This window comes from Triturus cristatus, chromosome 10 (genome assembly GCF_964204655.1).
Source record: "Triturus cristatus chromosome 10, aTriCri1.1, whole genome shotgun sequence".
NCBI lineage: Eukaryota > Metazoa > Chordata > Amphibia > Caudata > Salamandridae > Triturus > Triturus cristatus.
In genome coordinates this window covers 1,166,320,138-1,166,344,431 of record NC_140593.1, presented here as the reverse complement: position 1 = coordinate 1,166,344,431, position 24,294 = coordinate 1,166,320,138, and the positions used below count along the sequence as shown (strand labels likewise).

Sequence of the window (24,294 nt, the reverse complement as noted above, 5' to 3'; positions counted from 1 at the left end):
TGTCCTCCAAGGAATAGAGCAGAGTGCTCATATAAACATGCCAGGCATTGCACAATGCACACAATCTATACATTCAGCACAAAATCATTCATAGAGCTTATCTAACACTGGCTAGACTTCACAAAATTTACCACACACCACCACCTGACTGCTTCCACTGTCACCCCCCCCCCCAAGCAGATATTCTACACATGTTCTGGAACTGTCTCATTACGGGTACCTTCTGAGATGGAGTTTGCACGTCTCTCACATGGACTACTGGTCGTAGGTAGTTTATAACTTGCCCTGTTTACCTTGATTTGGGGTCTCTTTTTTCCCTTTATAGCAACCAGGAGGTCTGATTTAGCTGTTCTAAAATGGTCATTGTACCAAGAACTGTGTGGATTTCTATTTGGCCTGACCTTTCTATTAGTAGCAACAAAGGGTGTCAGAGTAGAAAGCATGTCTTTGTGGTTGTTGGAAACTATGATCTGAGAGGTTGAAATGCCAGTCATTTCTGAGTGAGAGTGTGCTACAGTGAGTAGGGGAATGATTTTTTGGTATAGAGAGGCGAGCTTGGTCTGGGATCGCAAGAGTTCCCGCCAGCGAATTCTCCTACCTGAGTAAGTCTCGGGTAGGTTGTGGGTTTTAGATAAAGGCTGCTACATTCACAAATCCACTTTTCTTTCCCTAAAACTGGGGAATTGTCTGATAAGTCACTTAGCATATGCCGATAACCTTGTCTTATGCTCCTTAACTTCAATAGGCTTTCAGCGTCATCTAGCAGCAGCAGCATTGGATACATTTTATCAGCTAAAAGGCTTGTCCGACAATATTGCAAAAATTTGAAACTTTCTTTTGGAAAACAGAAGTGGAATTAATCTGGAAACTGGGTGAACTACCTGTTGAAACGACAGATGCCTACGATTGTCTGGGTTTCATGTTGGATACAGGGATGACTATAGCCCAACATCTGGAAAATCTAAAATCCATACCCCACATGGTAACTAAAGCTGTGAAATGGTTTGCACAGCTATATGGCAGTCGGGCGGTAGGCCCAACTATTGAGGCTTTTAAACGCTAAATTCTCACAATTTGTCTTATGGTTCACTTGTGATCAGCACTAAAAATTTAGATAAAATGGAAAACATTTTCATCTAAAAAATACAATCATTATTTAAGCTTTGTGATGAAACTCCTCAAGCTATTTCAAATTAAGTCTTCCATCTATGATATTTGCACACCAGTTTCACCAAATGTGGTACTTTTGTGATTGTGCTCCCTCACCTGAAGGCCCAACGAGGGACATGATTTATCAAGACTTGGAGCGGAAGCCATGGACTTCGGTTTTCTTGTGAAGTGACATGGCGATTTACTTAAAAAAGAACATAACCTACCATCTACTGAAGTTTTTTTGGCAATGCCAAAACCAAAATGTCAATCCATCCAAACCTGGCCTAAGTGCCTAGGCCCACCCCCTACTCCTAACACCAAGATAAAGAGTCTGGGTGTTTGGTTAGACAACTGGCTCAAGTTTGACCATCAAGCAATGAAGGTAACAGGGGCTTGCTTTGGCACTCTCAGATGTCTCCGGAAAATCCTCCCATTGCTCCCAATGGCCAAAAGGAGAATTCTTATCCAGGCATTGGTTTTGTCTCGCCTGGACCACGGTACCTCCCTCTATTTGGGAGCACCCATGGCAACATTAAGGAAGCTTCAAGTCACTCAAAATTGCGCAGCAAGGATGCTACTTGGAATCCCAAAAACCCAGTCAGCCAAACCAGCCTGAAAAATCCTTCATTGGCTGCCAATCATCGAAATAATGAAATTTAAGGCCCTGTGCATTGCCAAAAGAATATGTGGGGAACAGGCCCGGCAATCAACAAACCTGCTATCACATTGTATCGCCCTAAGAGAAATCTGCGATCGCTTAACCTTAACCTCGCAGTTGTTACCAAAATCAGTCGAACAAGAAGCAAAGGAAGATCCTTCGCCCATAATGTGGCGAAACTGTGGAACATGCTTCCATTACACCTCCGTGCTGAAATGCACATCCAATCTTTCCGGAAGCTTTTAAAAACGTGGCTATTCCAAGAAATATCTCCTTAAACTTATCGTTTTTTCTACTCAATTGTTTAGTGCTGGGATGCCAGAGGGTAGCCATGTGCTCTATAAATGTTTCATAATAATAATAATAATAATAATATGTAATCTAGAAAGAACTATGGGAATCTCTTCGAATAAATGACATGATTAAAGTATCAAGTTCTAAACACACAGATGTTCTTTCAGAATCATATCTTTTACCCCAGCTATACTATATTGGCTCAAACCCGGAAGAATTCATTCATTTTTAAGCTTTTCAAGTATTTTATTTATAGACTGCAGCATGCTAACGTATTGATATATATTGCTAGGATATCCAGATTGTACCTCAAAGAAAATCTATTTAGATTTTAAATTGTTTGTATTGCAATAAATTTGTATTGTAATGGATTTTTTGAATTTTCATAATAAAGCACTACTTACACTGTACCTCAAAAGTAAGGGAGAAGGAGAACACTAATTCACAACCACTTGTTTTTGTCTTGTTTTCTGGAAGACGTTTAGCCCATTCAGTTACTTACTATTGTCCTAATGGACCAAGATGTGTGAGAAAATGAATTGGTCCTAGAAATATTTCTCACAAACCACGTACAACTATGCATGTTGCGATATTTTATATGTATTACCATTTTTTGTAGCCAGTTTCAGAAACTTTGGGTGTATTTTCAATCATGGTAAATTACCTAATTAAAGACAAATACATGTTCACTACAGGGTCATTTAAAGTTTGGTGTAACAGGGATATTACCCTGAAACAAAGTTTCACCTATCCAAGCCAACTTGCAATTCCCTCATCAAATTTGGAGGTTGAGGGGGGAACAAGTTTCCGAAGGCACAGCCGCAGCAGGCTCTCCCTTTGGAAACCTTTACCCAGTGACCCAAGGGTCAGAGGGCTGCTATGGTCTGAAAATTGGACGCCTGATCTATTTAGGGTGGGACTTATGATGTTAATTTCTCCTATGTGAGTGCACCATACAAGGGACGGCACACCTAGGAAATTAAACAATTCTCTGTGATACACAGGGAGATATTGTTTGTTTTGCAGAACAAACTCCCCACTTTGAGAGTTTCTTATGCAGAAAAAAGCAAGCAGTTTTACATCAAATATGTCATGCAAGCCTAGTTGGCATGCTTTTTTGTATAAAGTAATCACATCACATCAACAGGAGACCTATTGGCAAAAATATCCCCTCCAGTTCAGCAGGTCGTCCTGCGTTAGGTGGGAGGAAACGATCCATCCACCACACTGTTTGGCTGACTGAACTCACGCTGAAGTAAATAATAACCTCTAAGTGTCTTGAGAGTATGTCATCATCTATCCTGCAGATTCTTAAATTCACAACCCTTGTTATGTGTTTCTGTTGCAATTACAATTTGGAAGCTTTATTTCGACAATTGTCATAAAAGCACGAAAAACATATACAACATACATCACAAGACAATATCAATAAGACCTTTACACTAAGACTATGTTAAAAATGGTATTAAATTCCAATAAAGCTCCAAAACAATAATAAAACCTTGATAAAAGTTATAAAATTCACGTGACAGCATAAGTAAAATATCAATATTTAGATTTGACCAACAGCAGAGGATTGTAAAGTGCAAGTGCGAATGGCCCATGACCATCCCAAAAACTTGGCGACAGCAATAGCTATGTTAGGACCACAATCGGAGCCTAGAATTCTTAAAGCAGGCATACAGCTCCGTGTGCCCAGGGAAGAGCAAACTGGTCTCAGCCATTTACGGCGTGGAGCCACGTGTAGCGGATATACAAAAAATATGTGGGGTATGGTTTCGTCCTCAACCCTGCAATGGTGGCACTTGCTACTCGTGGATAAATCCCATTTACATGTGAAAATTTGGTGGGGAGGGAGCCTGTCCTGAATTGGAAATATAATTTCCGATCAAGTGGCTTCTCTATTAGGTCCCAAAACAACTCACAGACAGGCCTGGCTTTGAAATCCAAAAACCGGCCTGACAAGCTAGTGGCAGTGATCGCATTAAATGATGACGAGAATACCATTTCCCAATATTTTTGCTTTAATTCCAACTTGGTTGGGAAGGCCGAGGTCTCTGGGGAATCCCAGAGACGCAACAAGTCAAGTTTGGCGAGTATGGTTCTAATCTCTTTGAGCCAGCCTATTTTGTGAAAGCGATCCAGAGCAATCACATCTTTTAGATCCTGTACAAAATGTGAGAGCTCCGGGGTGGACCATAGTCGCCTCCAGTATAAGAGTGGATGTAGCTTTGCCATATCCTCAATTTTCTTCCTGCCTAGATCTAAACGAAGTGGGGTCAACGGTGTGCTTTGAGGAACCCCAACCAGGCAGTGATGAAACTTATTTTCTGCCAGGGCAAAGCGTCTTAAGTCGCTAAATCCCCATAGCTCAGCTCCATATAGAGCTGAGCTCACCACTTTGATGTTATAAATATCAAGGGCCGGGGTTACAGGTTTAGTAAGCGACGTTTTGTGTTTCATCAGCAGGGCACCTATATGCTGATGAAGTTTTAGAACTGTAAGGTTCAGATGATTTTTCCAGCCCATATCCTTTTGGAGGGAAATGCCTAGATACGTGAAAACATCCACCTGTTCCAAAGGCACGTTATTTAATAGTATCCTTCCCTTAAAGGACTTATGCTGATTAAGTGACAGAAACTTAGTTTTTGAGGTATTGAAGGACTGGGCTATTCTAAGGCCCAGCGGTGCCAGGGGACAACACCTGAAACCTTCGTGGGTTACCTGTTCCGGCGTACAAAACACAGAGACACGGGACACTTCCGGCGGCGTCAAAGATCAGCGTTTATTTTCTGCAGGGATACAGAAGTCGCAAGAAGTACACAACGTGTAGGTTCTGGGAGACTGCTTCGATTTGCAAAAGTGGATCGCTCCTTTTATACACATTTTCGTCATAGCACAACATGACGAACAAAAGGTTACAACTCCGTTCCCACAGTAAACTTCAAAAGGGTCGCATTCATGTTTCAGAAGCCCGGAACATAATTACAGCAACATTGCCGGTTCCCAACTGTAAAAGCACATTATCCCCACATTAAGCACATTCCATTCTGACTGTAAACACATTAGGAGAAGGGACAGAAACAGATGCAAAGGAAGAACAAGGATGCACAACAGATTGAAAAAGAGAGTAGAGAGTAATAACAGAAACTTGATTACAGGATCAAAGACCTCGTGCCTAATGCATGCATGACTGAAACAATAGACTGGCACGGCAAGATGAGCCTTGAGCGGGGTCATCTGCCTTTGCCGTGTCATTTCCCCTATCATAAAAGACACCCTCAAAGAAACACGTGTCCTTCGTGAAAGCTTGGGAATCCCAGGGTCACAGAGCGGACAAGGTCCGTTCGCTGGCTACTTGAGGGCAAGAAACAAAATGGATGCCGCATCTAAAATGGAACCCGAGGGTTCGGATGGACATACCTAGGAATGAGACGATCCGTACATAGTAGCGTAGCGAAAACGCGTACACCCACTAAACTCGTCATTTGCGGTTCGTAGATACCAAACTCGTCCATATTCGAACACACCAAAAAGGTCATTACGATTCTCACGGAACCTCGGAATTAATCTCAAGTCTTCTCTGAGTACAGAAATCGCTAAATGTGTTCACAGCCTTTTGTAGCCCGCTCGGGATCCTGGAGATAATCAATGTATCGTCCGCAAACATGAGGACTGGGACACGAGTTCCCGCCAGTATCGGGGCATCAGATGGCGTTCAGGAGAGGTGCTCTACCACTCCGTTGATGTACAGCGAGAACAGGGTGGGGCCCAACACACATCCCTGTTGAACGCCACGCTGGACTGGGAAGGTGTCAGTAACCTCGCCCTGTAACCCCCATCTAATCCTGGCAAAGTTGTCCTCATATAAGCGGACGAGTAAGGTTAGCAATTCCTGCTCAATCCCCATGTCCCCTAGCACTCCCCATAATTTTCCACGTGGAACTAAATCAAACGCCGACTTAAGGTCAACGAAGACGGCATATAATGAACCTTCTCCCAAGACCACGGTTCTCCAGTAAATTGAAATAAACCAGAAAACCTGGTCTATGGTGCTAGTGCAGGAACGGAACCCAGCTTGAAATGGAGATAAGATTTTTGCTTGTTCCGCCCACATGTGAACTTTGTTTAGCACCATACGGCCCACTACCTTCTGTATGGAATCTATAAGGCTAATGGGCCTATAATTACTTGGGTGAGATTTATCTCCCTTCTTGAATACGGGGATGATCTCCGCTCCCTTCCAAGATGGTGGCACTGGGGACCCATTGGCCACTGCGTTGGCCAAAAAGGCAATATACCGGCACCAGGTTGGTCTGTCGCTGAAGAAGACATCGGCTGGAATGCCATCCATTCCAGGGGCCTTCCCTCCCGACACACGATCGAGTGCTGTATCTATATCCTTGGGGGAAAACACCGTGCCTTGGTAAAATTTAAAAGGAATCAAGGGTGGAACTTCTCCCAAAGGGCCACTCGCATATTGGGGTTTAAAAAAAGCAAGCCATTGTGTCTGTGCTACATTGTTTTGGGGCGTATCTGGGCTCCCTCCCCGATCCCAGTTAACAATGTTCCAGAATTGTTTGGAATCTTTGGCTGCACAAGCTCTTCTTAAATCCTGCCACTTGTCATTGTCCCATTCTCTTTTTGCCACCCTTTGCTCCCGCCTATAGGAATCCTTAGCCTCCCTAACCCAAGAGTGATCTTTAGATTTAAGTGCTTCACACAGTTTTTTACGAGCCATTATACAATTGGCATTAAACCAACCAGCCTTTTTAGATTTATGGGTCTGCTTACTGGACCTAACATCTTGTAAGAAATATGTTTTTAGCTTAGCAAATAGGGATAGGTGAGATTCATACATGATTAATGGGAAATCTGGGCTAGTGGCTCTAGACCCTATGTTTCGCAACCTCTATTTTAAGAACGGCCAACTTTATAGGGTGTTCACAAATCTTGTTCCATTTTACTTGGCGCTTGTTATTAGATAGTACCAAGTTACATGATATGAGACCCTCTATCGAGTTCACAGCCCTCACCGTGGATAATATTAAGAAATCCGAACAGAGAGGGTTGTGATCACTTTCCATACGCCATACAATCTCCATATCCTCTAGGCACCGCCAAAGCCTTACGTCTACCAATAGGTAGTCGATCCGGCTACAATTGCGTCCGTTATCAAAGGTGTTAGCTCCTGATGGGTCCGATCTAGTACGCCCATTAGCAGCTCTAAGACCTCTTTCTAGACACAATACTTTCAATTGGATGGCAGTGTCACTCCATCTTTTGACAACTGGGATCTCAAGCTTTTGAATGCCCCATGTCAAATCCTGCTCCGCTGCTATCTCCTGCTCCTCGACCCATAGTGGTTCAAACGTGGTGTTAAAATCTCCCCCCACAATTGATGAAATAGAGTCAGGGAGGGCATCCAACTGAATATCCAAGGCGGCTACTACCTCTGACCTTAGGCCACCCCTACAGCCTCTAGCGTAGACATTAAACAAGGCCAATGTTAGCCCGTGAGGCCAGATGAGTTTAATAGCAAGAATGTCGCTATTCGAGGATTGTATGGGGACAATACCACAGCATAGGTTTTGACGGAGCCATACCTCCAGGCCACCGGCGGGTCGCCCTTGGCTTTTTTTAATAGCGGGGATATAAAAGTTAAGGTACCCCACCCGAAGAACTGGATCCACTGCCCAGGTCTCTTGAAACAGACAGATATCATATTTGTCTATAAAATTACCCCAATCCTCAGACACAACCTTTTGCCCAATACCTGCAATGTTCCAAGATAATAGAGACAATTTACCTTCTCTACTGATATTAGTGGATAAAGGATTCACACTTTTGAGCGTGGGGAGGCTAATAATCTCACGACCTGAGTGTGTTGGTGGGACTAAGTTCCTGTTATCCAATAAAAGGGTGGATAGAGAACTACTTCTAGGTGGGTTTATTATCGAGTCCTTGATCAGAAGAGTGCTTACAGGGGGGTCCAATACTAGAACCCTGCCACACCTCCCTCAATCGCACTCCTCCAGATCAGTGAGAGCTGTGAATCTGTTGTCTAAACTGAGTTCACTTGCATAACTAGTTAAGGCCCTCCTGTGTGGCGGACCATTCTGTAAACAAGGAAGCTTGAAGCTTACGTTTGTCCTCAGGGAACTAGATTGAAAAAAAAACATCGTTAGAGGAATTATACCAGGGGCCCTCTTCTGGGGGGGGGCAACAAGTTAGCAAGTACATTAGGGAGGACATTCACACTAGAAAAGTTGACAATAATACAATCCCCTTTGAATTTCTTCACGCCAACGCCCACCCATGGAACACGTCTAGCCATGATGATCTCTTTAGCTAGTTGAAAACCACCCCGTTCGTTGATGTTCATATTATTGGTTAACCAATGTAAGGCTTTGTCCATCAGGGTGGTTGATGACTCTGTTAGGTCTGGTCTCAAGAGAGGGACATTAGCAAGGACAAGAACCAGTGGCGAGGCTTCCTTTACTAGTGTGAACCTTTTTCCTGGGATTGGATCGCGGAAGATCCCAGTATCAGATTTTGGAGCAATATTCGTGTAGACTAAATTAGGGGCAAGTGCATTTGGGGGATTATGTTCTTGAACAGGACAATTAGTTTTTGGGACGTCGCTGGAACAGCCCACTATAGATGGTAACAATGTAGCATTGCTGGTAAGGAAAGGCTCCATAGTCGATGTAGTCCCTGGCAACACCGGCTGTTCAGTTGCGCTAGAAGTAACCAAAGGATCTATAAAGGGTTGAGCAGATGGGAAAATGCGGTTAATCTTTTGTTCAAGCGCTGTAACCGTGTCAGCAATAGAGTCCAATCTGCTAATCCAAGGGGCCATAATAGAGTCAATTTTCTCTTTGATGCTTGCCCAGAGTATTTTAGATAGGACCTCGGGCACGATGAAAGAGCCGTCCCAACTTTAGAGACCTTTCCCAGTTGTTGCTTTTTCGTGGCTGGTATCAGTCCCCCCCTCCTTGTGCGCCTGCCTAAGGTAGGTGCAATTGGGGGGGGAACAGCAATAGACTTTTCATCTGGGAGAACTATCAAGGACCTATACTCCGTCTGCTCTTCGGAGGCAACACTGGAGGAGGCCATTGTTACGGACCTGTCCACCAAGTCTCTAGGTATCCCCGGCGATAATAAAGGTGATGGTATTTGCGTTTGAGCGTCGGGGATCGCACTGAAGTTGTGGATTAAAGCCGATGTTACATTCACTACCTCCATAGACAGGCGCCGTTCAGTTCGCTCTATCTCTGCAGTTAACACACTTGCAGCACGGACAAAATATGAGTCCAGTGTTGCCCCTGTCCCCCATTTTGCTTGGCTCCTGTAACTTTCCTTTTCACCATAATCGCCTCCCTGCCCACAGCTGCAGAACCTTAACTCACCGTCGATCTAAGAGGGGTGGCCCGGCCCGGCCTCTTCCGGCCCCAGACAGCCCAAGATGGCCCCGCTCTTGCCCCGGGCATCTCCTGGCGACACCCACGCGCGTCCTGCTCCACCGAGGGAGCCTCTCCTTTTTCAGCGCCTCCGGGCGCGATGCAGCAGGGAAGTGACGTGGTGCCTCTAAGCACCCTGGGAGCTGTAGTCTCCCCCAACTGCGGCCGGTGAGCTCTGAACGGCGGCAGGGAAGACAGACAGCGACCGAGCCCCAAGTCCAGCAGCACAGCTCAAACAGGTACAAACAGGTACAAGCGCCACTGTGCACACTCTCCTGACGCGCAACAGCCCCCAGTTCAGTTGTACAAATCCTGGCCCTGATCCGTCGCTACTGCAGGTTGGAAAGAAGGCTGTTCCTGGCGCGCTGCTGCCCTCTCAGAGCGCCTGTCTTTCAGAGGGTAGAAATGCCAAGGCAACAGTAAGGTGAAAATAACAAAGGTGCTGCGCCTGCTCCACTTTTCACCACAAAAGCCCTGGTAACGAGAGTTAAGGTAAACCTGTGCTCTAAAAAATCATGCCCGGCACAATTAGCAAAAAAACACAAGTCGAAGCAAAATGGTTACTCCTGCGGTGATGTGATGTCCCTCAAATGCACCTCTGTGGCCAGCCTGTGAGGTGCTGTTGTACGTTTACACGCGTGCCTGCCTCCGTATTGTTTCACTAGTGCTGTGCGCCGTGTTTCAGTGCAGGGCTGGACGGAGCAAAGCAACAAATGCCATTACTCATCACATCGAAAAGAACTCACTCAGTCCACGTCTCTGAGCTCCGGGTTTGAAGCAGCCCCTCGTGATCTCTGCTCTCTCGTGATCTCTGCTTTCTCGTGAGCTCACTCACTCCACAAGTCCGAGCACCGGGTCTGTAGCAGCCTCACCTGGTGCCTTCTGGCTCGGAAACCATCGTGCTACAAGAATGGCGCTGAAAATCCTGTGGTGAGGATGGCGGGGCACAGAGTCTTTTAGAGGGAACGCAAATATTGCTTCGGCATCTGCAGTCCTGAGGGAATCCGTCTGTGAGGCGACCAAACGCTCCCCAGCCAGCTACTTCCCAAGCAGGGTGTTGTCTCCGCCTGGCCACTCCTAGATCTGCCTGCCAGATCACTTAATCACTCGGTGCCTAACAAAATTAATGTGTCCGTCTGCAAGCCTAGTTGGCATGCTTTTTTGTATAAAGTAATCACATCACATCAACAGGAGACCTATTGGCAAAAATATCCCCTCCAGTTCAGCAGGTCGTCCTGCGTTAGGTGGGAGGAAGTGATCAATCCACCACACTGTTTGGCTGACTGAACTCACGCTGAAGTAAATAATAACCCCTAAGTGTCTTGAGAGTATGTCATCATCTATCATGCAGATTCTTAAATTCACAACCCTTGTTATGTGTTTCTGTTGCACTTCTAGGATTTATACTGAATACTATCAAAGTGCCCTTGCAATGGTCTTCACCATCAATGAAATCAATCAGAATCCTCATCTTCTACCCAACACCACTTTGGGATTTCGGATTTATGACTCCTGTTTTACTGTAATGCCGGCTATACATGGAACCCTTCTTCAGCTCTCAGGGGGGAAGGACACTGTCCCCAACTACAGCTGTCAATCAAAACCTAAGCTGGCTTGCATCATTGGTGATGCCTCTTCAACAGTAGCTTTATCTATGGCCACACTGCTTGGTCCCATGAGGGTCACTCAGGTACAGTATGAGCAAGTCTATCACATACTAAATGAAAAATGCTGCTGTAGAGGAATTATAAGTTGTGGATGTCATAAAGCTGGTTGGTGACCATTAGAGCATCACTACAAAGCACAAACTCTTCAACGATCTCTAAATTCTCTAAAATCTTTAAATGCATTGAAGGGTTTAAAGGTTGAAATTGCAAAGTGTTTTTTAGGGTTCAGAGATTGGTGGTGTTTAGGGGTAGTAAGTGTTTTTTAGGGTTCAAGGATTGATAGTGTACACAGTAGTAAGGAGTTTTAGGGTCTAAGAATAGGTAGTGTTAAGGGGTTTTTAAGTACAGGAATTGGAACATTAGAGGGGTAATCAAAGGGGTACTAAAGAGTTTAGGGTTAAAGAATGAGTCATGTTGAGGGGGGTAAGGAGTCTTTGGGTTTTAGAAGTGGGTATCATTAACGGTTGGCAAGGGGCTTTAAGGTTTAGGTAACAGTGCTCTTAAGGTACAGTAAGGGGCTTTTAGGGTTCTAGGGATCACTAGATTAATGGTAGCAAGGGGGTTCATGTTTCATTGAAAGGTAGCATTAAGTTGTAGTAAGTATTTTAGGGCTCAGGGATAGAAAAGCAGTGCCAGCTGCCAAGTGACCAACCAGGGTAGGCCTTACAGTGAGCTGTACAAACCTAGTGGTTTACTTCCAACAGATATAGGTAGGTGTTAGAAATGGGGTCTCTAGTTGGCAGTGGTATGCACCCTGTCCAAGTAGGGACCCTCAGTCTAGTCTGGGAAATAAGGTGCACACCTTTGATAACCCCTGCTCACTCCCTTGGTAGTTAGGTACAGGACAGTTAGGCGTATCCCAGAGGCAATTTGAAAGGTACTCGCACACACACACACAGTAACACACACTACAAATAGCCTCCGTCCCAGATTAGAAATATATTGAGTATTTTTCTGAATGAAACAAGACCAAAATGACAAAAATCCAACATACACAATTTAAGATATGAATTTTCAAAGATTAAATAAAGTTCAGCTCTCAAAAATCCATGTTTGCTCTTGATCATGACAAAGTACCTTAGATGCATCAAAAATTTAAGACAATGCAAGGCGCAGGAGGGGTGAGGCACCGAAAAAGCAGGCGATGCTTTGGTTCCTCACTGGTTCTGGAGAGTAGATGCATAGTTTTCGGGCATGTGGCCTAGATTACGTACTGTGGTGAGGTGTCAATGAAGAAATCGGTGCTTGGGGCCAATGCCCAGTGATGCTTCGAAAGTCAAGCCGCACTGTGCCAATTTCACAATGTTGAAGCAGGTGCTGCGTCATAGTGGTGCATCATGGACTTTGGGTGATATGGTTCACGAGACTCATGCAGCGGCAGTTCTTCAGAGGAGCTGTGACAAAAAGTTGAGGCCTGTGTTGTAAACCGCGGTTGTTGTGCCAAGTGGGAAACACACTCCAGTGCAGGTGATAGAGATCAGGGTGTGTATAATACTCCCACTACCACAGATAGAGTAATCTCACAGTTACACGCACATATATTCATCATACGCTAGGGCCCATTTCACTAACATACGCTCAAATACTCTTCCAGCAATAAACCTGTGGAAAGAAAACTCCTAAACACCCTGCATCTATATCGGGGTCGATAAGATCTGGTTATTGAGACTGCCCTTAAACATAATCTAAACAACCTATACGGCAATAATCAAAATATAATACACAATAATTGACAAGAAATAATATCCAACACCATGTTCAAATTATATTGCTTTATCTAAAATTAGTCAAATGGAAAGTCAATCAGAATAAATCATTTTTCTCATAGTTACCTATTCTAGCTAAATGTCAGAACGGGTCAGGACAAGTCTCTCGGTAAAGTCTCTCAAGACGAAGTCCCTTCAGCATCAATCCTCAGCAACGCAGATTCGGTACGCGGCAAAGGCAAATGGCAAGTGCCAAAAACCCTCTCTAGGCTAACAATTCTTATACTGAATCGAACAAAAGAAAGATACATAGAAAAGTTGTAATGTCCGCTGGACCGCTGAGCAGAGCGAGAAGGAAAGGATGTAACATTGCTACATTCGAAAATCTCCGCTCAGGAAAAATCACAAAATAAAGACTACGGAACAGGAACCAAGAGACATAAATGTATCTTGTTAGTTCTACTTCTCCTCGGCAACGAAACCACAGTTCAGAGTCTTTCTCTAAGGCTCCTTTGTTTTCCCAAGGCTGCCAAGGACGTTCCATTTCACTTGAAGATTACCCAGGCTGCTGCTGTCCTCACGGAAATTTAGCAAGGCAAGCAAGGACTGTGGTCAGCTGACTTCAGGACCATATTCAGCTGGGCTCTCTCCCATCACAGTTTTCTACTTTCAAATCGAGGCCAGGCTTACAAAATCGGCCATCTTTTGACTAGGCCACCATAGGCCACAATAGACCATCTTAATTAACCCCTTCGGTGCTCATGACGGAATGGTTCCGTCATGACCCACGGTTGAGCTGTGCTCATGACGGAACCATTCCGTCATGACCCCGCCCGCGCAAGATTCCGCCAGCACAGCGGCGGAATCTGCGCAGCATCGAAGGGGTTAAAAGAAACAAAAACAACGTTACCACAGCATAGTGATTAAACAGTGTTAATCCCACTAATACCCTTATGTGTATGCATCTATCTAGCACTTGCAACATAGAAAAGCATTAATTCGGAAAGCGTTTTGTGCTCAAAAATAAACAGCACATAGCAACGTTTAAACATGAAAACACGCACGTTATTGTTAAACAGCACATTTATGCGCACCCACATGTAACTCTCTCTTATTAGGACAAACGGATTGATTAATATAAACACACTTGCACAAGACAAATAATTAATTATTAGTGATTAATAAATTAATATGATAAATAGACATGCCAGAGCTTCAAAAACCAACGAATTTTCAAACAGAAAACTCTGCTCCAGCAATCCCCCCTTTGGTGATTTTATCACAAAATAAACTCAAAAAAAAAAATTAGTGAAAATTTAGTCCCATTTTAGGAGAAATCGGAAATGTCTTTTTCCCCTTACACAACATTACACACCAGTCACTCTTTCATCATCCCTTTTTGTCTCTAAGTAAACACTCTCCCTCAATTCTTCCAATTCAATTTCTTGAGGTTCTCTTTTCAACCTCTTGTTTTTCTTCTCTTTATTCAATTTCTTCCTCCCTCCCCTGTTTTTACAACACACACACACACTAATCTTATTATCAATAAAGCAACAATTATACAAGTTAAAGGAAACAATATTCTACCTATAATAGTACTACCTATTTTTGCAATAAAATCCTTAACAGCTATCATTTTATTAGCTATTTTAGTCCATAAATTCTCAGCTTCAAGTGGTACTAATTCTTCATGCAAATCAGTAATATTTTTGATATAGACCTTCAGGTCTTTGCTTTCGTCTGGAATGTAAGTGCAACAATGTTGAACTTTCAGCATTCCACAGACTCCACCCTCCTTGGCCAATAGAATATCAAGGGCAAGTCGATTTTGCATAGACATGGCACGTACGGCACTTAATTCCGTATTCACCAAAAGAAACCCTCCAGCGGTATTTGTCGATAAGCGATCAACCACTGTGGACAGTTTCCGAATTCCATAAGCATTCAAAGAAATTCCCACTGCTGGAATCAAAACTCCAAAAATATCACCCACTATTTCAGACCAAGTTTCTCTCTTAAAACGCATTAGTAAATTAATATGTTCTACATCTGTTATTTTATCTATATGAAAAATCTTTGGAAAAACCAGGCCCACATAACACGTGCCATACCAATGGTCAGGCAACTTGTAATAAGCCTTGTTCCCACAAACATAGTATACTCCTGGAAAAATTGTATCTTCTCCACCTCTGAAACCCCAACCTGTTGCAATGAAGTATGTATCATGGCACTCACTAGTCCCAACAAAATATGTATCATATTGGGATTTCCTTCTTGTAATGCAAAGTTTACCCTTCTGTGGTGCATCTAAAGCTAAAGTTGGACTAGCCCCATTCTTCAACTCTTTTCCCATCTCAATGTCCCAAATTGTCTCACTCACTTTATATTTTCCTGCTTTCTCCTGCATGTTCAATCTCCTTTCCTCTACCATATCCAGGAAAGCTTTCTCCTCTCCTTTCAGACTGCAAGTTAAATTATTCTTAAAAATGTAATGTAATGTTAATCCTTTTTCTTCAATAAAAATTTCACCAAAAGTGTTAGCTTCTTTAGCTGGATTCAGCTCTTCGTTCATTGGCAAATGCCCAAAAATACTATCTCTGTTAGACATCTTATAATCTACTTTCCCTAACAAATAAAAAACACTACTTAAAATACTACAAGAAATACCATATGTAGCTGGTAAATGATGATAAGTAACACCCTCTGAAACGGATGCAGGTAATTGCATACAAACGTAGCAATCCCTCACTTCCATTGTTTTCACATAGTCATATAATAATTTTGAAAAAACATTACTAGAAAAGTTATTAATTGACCTATCTTTGTGTATGTAAGTATTACTAACTCTAATCGGAACTACTTTTTGCAAATTCTTCTCTACATTTGTCACATTCTCTGTATGCATCTCAAACTCAACTTTAAAAGTAACTAATAAAACTAAAACACCCCATAGAAGCATTAATAATCCAGTACAGCAGCAGCACATTCTACACCACCTTTTAAAGAAGGCACATCTATTTCGATTATCCTCTATGTTAGCCATTTTACTACTCTAATTTAGCCTCTACTACTCCACTACTGAAATTGGAACTCTTAAATTCTTCAACAATTCTTTCCAAATTTTTTCTTCAGTCTTTCCAAATGATCCTTTCGTTCACTTAATCCAAGTGAATCCTTCCTTTATTCAGTTTGGATACTTGTCATTCTTCACTTCAATTTCTTCAACATCAAATTGTATTAGATCTCCAACATCAAAATCCTCAGTACTCGACTCTTCTCCAATGTCAGTCAAGAGTACTTTCAGAATTTCACCAGTATCTTCCTCAACCACTCCTCTCAAGATCTCTCCCGGATTATCTCGAGTCACTGTTTCTTCTTTTCCTTCTTCAGACAGTGCCACATAAGACCATTCCGGTGATCTGTACTTTTGGTTGGGTCTTCTTACTCTTTTTATTTCTACTGGTTCTTTTGATTCATTTGATTCTTCTCCTTCAGCTTTTGAACTTTGACTCGATACTTCATTCACTTGTTCAGCTTTTGATGTATTTGCTCTTATTATTCTGTATCTCAGCCTCTTAACTCTGTTGTTAGGCCAACGATCTCCTTTTATCACCTTTTTCGGCTTTATTTCTTTATTACTTCTTTCTCCAATCCAAGTTCTCTTTCTTAGAACTCGACCCTCTGTTTGTTCATTCTCATCATCCAATTCTGCTTCAAGTGCCTTCTGTTTTCGTTTTCTAGCAGTTTTCTTCTCTTCCACAGATTCTTTCACCACTGTTTGAGATTTCCCTACTTCTGTCCCTCCTCGAGTCTCCGACACGCAATCTTCTTGCTGTCTACTTGTCCCTTCACCTAGCTCATCAAGAATGTTCCCTACACCTCCTCGGGGGTCTTCCGCAATCTGTCCCTCTCTATCTTCTTCTGACCCTACTTCTTCAAGTATAATCTCAAGTGGTTCTTCAATCTCTTCCTCTTCTGATTCAGGAGTAGTCTCTGTGAAATTTCTCTTTTCTTTTCTTTTCCCTTCACTGCTTTTTGAAACTTCAGGCTCTCTTACAGAATCTGATCTTCTCTCTGATACTCGCAGTGGTTCATTCGAAGCTTTTCCTACTTCTTTCCCCACTGATTCTGTATCTTCATCATCACTGGAATCTGACTCTTCAAAATACTCTTTACCAGTCCCTTCTTTTGGGTTTGGAACTCTCAGAGTATGACTTGCATGTACCCAGTGTCTCACTCCAGCACACTTTACTGCAGTCGTCGTAGTCAGAATAACTTGTCTCGGCCTTCCCCACCTTGGAACCAAGCAATTTCTTCTTCTGTGTACCTTAATCCTCACCCAGTCTCCTGGACTCAGATCATGGGCTTGCTTCTTCTCAAGTGTGGTAGCTTCTTCTCCAACCTGGTGAAACACAGAATGAACTGCGTCAGCCAGGCCTTTACAGTAATCCAAAATCATGTCATCAGTTATTGTCACCAACTTATTGACAGGCACAAATGCATGGCGCATTGCACGTCCCATGATTATTTCGTGCGGACTCAAGCCAGTAGTTCTATCTGGAGTAGATCTAATAGTCATCAGCACTAGAGGTAAAACATCTGGCCATTTCATGCCAGTAGCTAAGCACATTTTTCCAATCCTGTTCTTGATTGTGCCATTAATCTGCTCAACCACACCAGAAGCCTCTGGTCGGTATGCACAATGTAGCTTCTGCTGTATTTTCAATGCTTCACAAATCAAACCCATGAGTTCATTTTGAAAGTGTCCACCTCTATCAGACTCAACTGTTACTGGAAACCCATACCTAGGAATCAACTCCCTTAACAGTAACTTTGCCACTGTTATTCCATCATTTCTTCTAGTCGGGTAAGCTTCCACCCACCTTGAAAACAAACAGACTACCACTAGAACATACCTCAGTCTGTTTACTTGGGGCATTTCAATGAAATCAATCTGCATTCTTGTAAAAGGACCTCCTTCTCTGCCTATTGTCCCCAGACTCACCACTGTCTTTTTCCCAGTGTTAAATTGCTGACAAACCAAACACCTTTGACAGATGCTTTCTACAATTGTCCTGAACTTTGCATTGTACCAGGTTTGTTTAAATGACCTAACCATCGCATCCCTCCCCAAATGTCCCTGGCCATGATAGATTCTTGCCATTGACGACAAAATGGAATTAGGCATTACTGGTCTGCCATCTCTGTAGACCCAAACATGGTCTGTTTCTCTTGGAGCACATCCTGCCTTAATCCAATCTTTTTTCTCTTCCTCTCCTGCTTCATCTTGTAACTGTTTCACTTCATCCCAGGTTTCTAAGACATTAGTAAACATCACAGAGAGAAAAGACATTTCCCCCTCTCGGTCCCGATTAATGGACTGATTTGTTTTGGCACAGTATTGCGCAACATCATTTGCGTAACGGTTTCCAACCGTGATAAAATCTTCTCCCTGTCCATGGGCAGCACATTTTACAACTGCTAACTCCTTAGGCAGCTGTATCGCCTCAAGCAATTTACCAATCATTTCAGCATTCTTTATCGGAGTTCCACTCGATGTCAAGAAACCTCTTTGTAGCCAAAGCTGGCCAAAGTCATGCACAACTCCAAATCCGTACTGACTATCAGTCATCACAGTTGTCCTCAAATCTTTCCCAATTTCACAAGCTTTTGTCAATGCTATCAATTCAGCAACTTGCGCAGATTTCACTCCTTTCAATGGTGATGCTTCCATGACCTCTGAAACTTTACACACCGCATATGCTGCACATAACACACCATCATCATTTCTCAGGCATGATCCATCCACAAACAACACATGATCACTCTCATGCAAGGGAAGATCCCTTATGTCTGGTCTCGGTTTTGTACAGTACTCAAGCACATCCAAACAATCATGATCATCTTCCATCTTTACACCCACGTTTTCAATATCCGGCAAGAGTGTCGCTGGATTCACATTCACACATCTTTTAAGAGTCACATTTGATGCTCCCAGAATCACTTTTTCATATTTAGTCAACCGACTATGTGACATGTACTGGGTTCTGCTTCTTGTCAAAAGAATTGCCACATTGTGAGGTACGAATACCCTTACAGGATATCCCATTATGATTCCCTCACTTTGTTCCAGACTCCTGCATGTTGCAGCCACAGATTTCAGACAACCTGGTAAACCCACGGCTACAGGGTCAAGTGTCGATGAGAAGTACGCAATAGGCCTTCTCAGTAATCCATGCTTCTGAATTAACACTGAAAGTGCACATCCATTTCTCTCACTGCAGTACAACTCAAACTCCTTTTCATAGTCAGGCATACCCAAAGCTGGAGCCTCACACATTTTACTTTTGAGCTCTTCAAATGCTGCCATTTGTTCTGCATCTAGATCCAATGGGTCTGTCATCTCACTTTTTGTCAGTTTAATCAGTGGCTTTACTATCAAGGAAAAATTAATTATCCACTGACGACAATAACCCACCATACCCAGGAACATTCTCACTTCCCTCTGAGTTTTTGGGGCTTTCATTTCTCTGATTATTCTGATCCTGTCATCCGTCACTTTTCTCAGACCCTTTTCAATATTGTGTCCAAGATAATGCACCTCTTTCTTGCAAAATTGCAATTTGGCTGGAGATACCTTTAACCCTCCATCGGCCAGATGATTCAGTAAAGCTATGGTATCTACTTCACAATCTTCACGTGTCTTTGATGCCACAAGTAGGTCATCAATATACTGCACTAGTACTGAACTCTCAGGCATGACCAAACTCTCCAACGATTTCTTCAATAACTGATTGAATATCGAAGGACTCTCCGTATACCCCTGTGGGATACGACACCATGCTAAGATACGCTGGCCAAACCTAAATGCAAAAATCGGCTGGCTATCATGATGTAATGGAATTGAAAAGAATGCATGACACAAATCAATTACTGTATACCACTCGGCATCATGTGGAATTTGATACAGGATCACTGATGGATTTGGCACGATAGGACAACATGCCACCACAATTTGATTAACTTTTCTCAAATCCTGTACGATCCTAAATTTCCCATTAGGCTTTTTTAGTCCCATTATCGGTGAATTACACGGACTACTCAGTAGTTCTCTCAGGACTCCCTGCTGAATCATTTTCTCAATTATAGGAGTTATTCCTTCAATTATTTCTGGTGTCATTTTGTATTGAGGAATGTTAGGATATGTAATTCCCTCTTTTACTGCAATCTTCACTGGATCTACATTATTCATCAATCCCACATCCTCCCCAGTAAAATCCCAAACTGTCCTTTTCACTGTGTCTCTCAGCTCTCGAGGCAAATCCTCCGGATTAAACACAGCAAATGCACCAATTAACTCACTTTCTCTATTCTCTAGAGTCACTCGGTACAAAACATCCTCATCTGGTGTCTCAAAGGCTATTCCATCCGGTGTACAAAAAATTGTGCAGTTCATCTTGCACAACAAGTCCCTACCTAACAGGTTCACTGGACTCGTGTCACAGACAATGAATCTGTGCATGTCTGAAAATTTCCCTATCTGTACCCTTACTGGTTCAGTAAGACGTGTTCTGATTTGCGTATTGGCTACACCAACTACTTGGATTGCTTCATCCGAGAGAGGAAGATTTCTAACATCTGTTGACCTGACAGTTGATCTTGTTGCACCTGTGTCTACCAAAAAAGTAACACTCTCCTCATTTATTTTCCCATCCACAAATGGTCCTGCCTGGTCTATTTCTAGAGTTGCACCAAGTATGCACTCTTCTTCCTCTCCTCGGCACCGTCAATGATCACCCTCAGATTCACTCCCTTCACTCTTTAACAAGTACTGTTGTACCTTGTTTGAACGTCTTGGTTTGCTTACCTGTTCATCATTGTAGAATCCTGAATCCTGATTATACTTTTGTAACCCTTTATTCTGCGGCAAGGGCGGTTTTGGCTCTTGACTCTGCTGTCTCACAACTTTCTGTTGTTGCTGCTGTTGATTATTTCCTTCATTCTGCACCTGTTGATTTAAGGATTTATTCTCATTACTCACTAATGGTGGATTAGGACACTCCGATCTCCAATGCCCCAATTGGCCACAGTTGTGACAAGGAAACTTTTTTTTCGCTTCCTCAAGACTTCCTTTTCCTTTCCCTGCATATCTAGGTCTATTCCCTGCATTGTTTCCTGGATTATTCGCCTGTTCCACTAACTGTGCTTCCTGTCTTTCCGCAACTTTCACTTGTGCCCACATTGCTTTCTCTTTCAGCTTTCTTTGTTTCGCTTCAATTTCATCACTGAAGTATTTTGCATGTCTCAGAATCTCATCTACTTTCTTACTCTGCCAATCCACTGTATGCTCACGAATTCTCTCACCAATTTCAGGTCTAAGGCCATATACAAATCTGTATACAAAATGACTCAAATCTTTGTCACCCTGGTGTTCATCTCCACTGAATTGTTTAAATGCTAGTATCAGCCTCTCGTAAAAAGCATGAACTGATTCTTTCGCTTCCTGTTGTGTTCGATCTATCTTTACCCAGTCTGTCTCTTTTGCAGGAACTTTACTCTTCAGGTATACCATCACCTGATCATACTTTCTCATTACCTCTGGATCTGGTGCCCCTGTTCTTGGGTCTCTTGGATATTCCTCAGTAGGCCAACTCACAACTATTTTAAACTCAGTCCACAAGTCTGCTGGAACAATTATATCAAACAGACTATTCAGGTCAACCCACAGCACTTTTGACAATTTCACAAACCTATCTACCTGCCTATACCACTCGACGGGCTTTTCTCTCAATTGAGGGAAATCATTCGTGAATGATAAAATATCCTGTCTGGTCCATGGAACATGTACATATCCTCCTCCAGGTATTTCTCTCATAGGATAATTATCCACTGGTTTCTCTTTTTCTCTCACTGGAAATGCTGAATAAGTTTTTCTATCTTCAGCTTCATCTCTTTTCTTATACCACCTATCCTTCCACTTTTCTACATCACCCCATCTTCGCAATAATGCTACCATTTCCTTAATCTGTCCTGTTCTACCAGTAGCATTCACATTTTCAATATCCTTCTCTGTAAAATCCATCCTGTAGGTTTTTTGTAAAGCTTTCACTTTATCAATGTCAACTCCTTGCTCATTCGCTATTGCTCTTAGCCTGTCATGTGTATTTCTTGCTCTCCAGGTAATGTTCTTGCACATAAACATTAGCTCACCATCATGATGACTCTTCAGAATTTCTGTTGGAACTGTTCCTGTAACAAGCTCTTCTAGTTCTACACGCAACCTAGCCACGTCAATTACTTGTGAATCTTTATCCTTTTTCTGTAGAACTTTCATCCAATCATTCAAATCTTCAACTGTTATTTCAGCAGTTTTTCTCACTGGAACCACTCTCTTCTGCGGTTCTAAAATTGGCATCCCTGAACAAATAGCTTCACTAGCATCCAGTTTTTCACTACATGTGTCATGTCTTGATTGTCTCAGGTCACTTCTTTCTGCTCTTTTGCCTGAATCTCCTGAAGGACCAACTGAATTTGTCAAATTATTTCCAACATATGGAATCACCAGTCCATTTTCACCTGTCCTCTGTTTGTCAAACACAGGCATAACCGGACCTATTGTTACAGGCACCGTAACAGCTTCCAGATTCTTCGTTAACTCCCTAATCTTCTCAGTCAACTCTGTTGTAGTTCTGGCTAATTGTCTGGCATTTTCATCAAGGTAGTGATCACTTCTTAACTCAGGTGTCTCATTTTCTGTCTCACTGACACAAATTGTATCTCTTATCGGAGAAACAACTGGTGTACTTTTATCCGGTTCTGGTCTATATGGAGGTGGTCTTTTGTAAATCATGTCATTCAAGACCTCATCCTCATACTCATTAACTCCATATTTTCTAATTTCTGACTCAGGAACCCTTTCTGCTCCTCCTTCAACTGTTCTCATCGGATATAATCCCTCTGACATACTAACATCTCGCCACCTTTTCATTCGATCATGATGAGTCTCACGATCATGTCTCCTCCCAAACATATATCTGTAGTACCCTCCAGATCTCTGTTTTTCTCGCTCATGTACTTCCTCTTCCCATTCCACTAAAGCCTCGAACTGTGTAGGTCTTGGTTTCGGGTCTAGACATAACATCTTTTCCCGTAAATTTCTCAACACGGCCAGATTAAAGGAACCATGTTCTGGAAATGCTAGAACACCATCTTCTTTAGTATACCTAACCCAATTCTCCAACCATATACAGGTATGAAACCCATATTTCGCAGCCATGAAGGATGCAGGTGTTTTCGTTGGAGGTAACAACTCACCCTCTCTCGTTTTAACATCTTTATCCTTGTTAAACCACTTTTTAATTTTACCAAAAAATGTTTTCTTCTTTTTCTCTTCTTGGTAATACATCTTAGCGTTTACCAAAAACTCTCTACTCTTTCCGTATTATAAATATACAATACGAATTTTCAACCAATAGCAACGCGACTCACACTAACGCACCAATCCTGGAGCGTCTACGTCACTAAATAGCTCTTCCAATCCCTACGCGGCTCACACCAACGCACCAATCCTAGCGCGAACACTATTCTGATCCACTATCCAATCAGAGCGCGGTCTTTCTGACGTCAACAGTCGCTGCAGTCGCTTGTCTCCTGTCTTCTGTCACTCGTCTACCCCTCCTTTACAAAATCTTTTCAGTAGACTTCGTGTCAAAATTCTACAAAATCTATTAGTTACAACATAAAAACATCTCCATTGTCTGCTTCGCTAACCACAGAATAGTAAAAAGAATCTATTTCACAAGAAACCTTTCGTTGACACAGTAGCACATCCCTCTACTCTGCCCTTCTAACATACATTCATTAACTGTTTCCTCTAGGACTTGTCCAAAGAGTCTTACAGTCAATTAAATATGTATATACATTTACGCACATTCATACAAGAAAATATAGTTCATACATACAGAATCCTGCTTCCCGAGAACAGCAAACAATCTGTTCCACTACAGAATTATAACATACATCAACTAAACAGCTTCCCTCTGTCCATTTTCTCAAACAAGCTCAGAGAATACCTATTACTTCTCCCGCGATAAGCTTTAACGGAAATCCTTACAGATCCCTGGGACTTAAGACCAGAGTTTCACAGATAACCTTCACTATCATACACACTCCTTATATACCAGAAATATCTAATAGTAACATACGACGATGTCACTGATTCCGAACCCAGACAATGTGACGCGCAACTTCAATTGTCACACGTTATTCCTTACAATTCCGTCTTTCCCGAGAGCAGCATATACTTCCCTCTGCCCTACTACGGAACTGCTACCAGCTCCCAAGTTCCAGAAGCA

General features: G+C 42.6%; 1 protein-coding gene across 1 annotated transcript in view; it reads left to right on the top strand.

Annotated features, from left to right (window-relative positions):
• LOC146796859 (extracellular calcium-sensing receptor-like) overlaps window positions 1–24,294 on the top strand; it is a 125,186-nt gene that overhangs the window by 14,753 nt on the left and 86,139 nt on the right. The window contains exon 2 of the mRNA XM_085631395.1: window positions 10,966–11,257. Coding sequence (XP_085487521.1) covers window positions 10,966–11,257 — 292 coding nt within the window. The remainder of the gene's footprint in view (window positions 1–10,965; window positions 11,258–24,294) is intronic.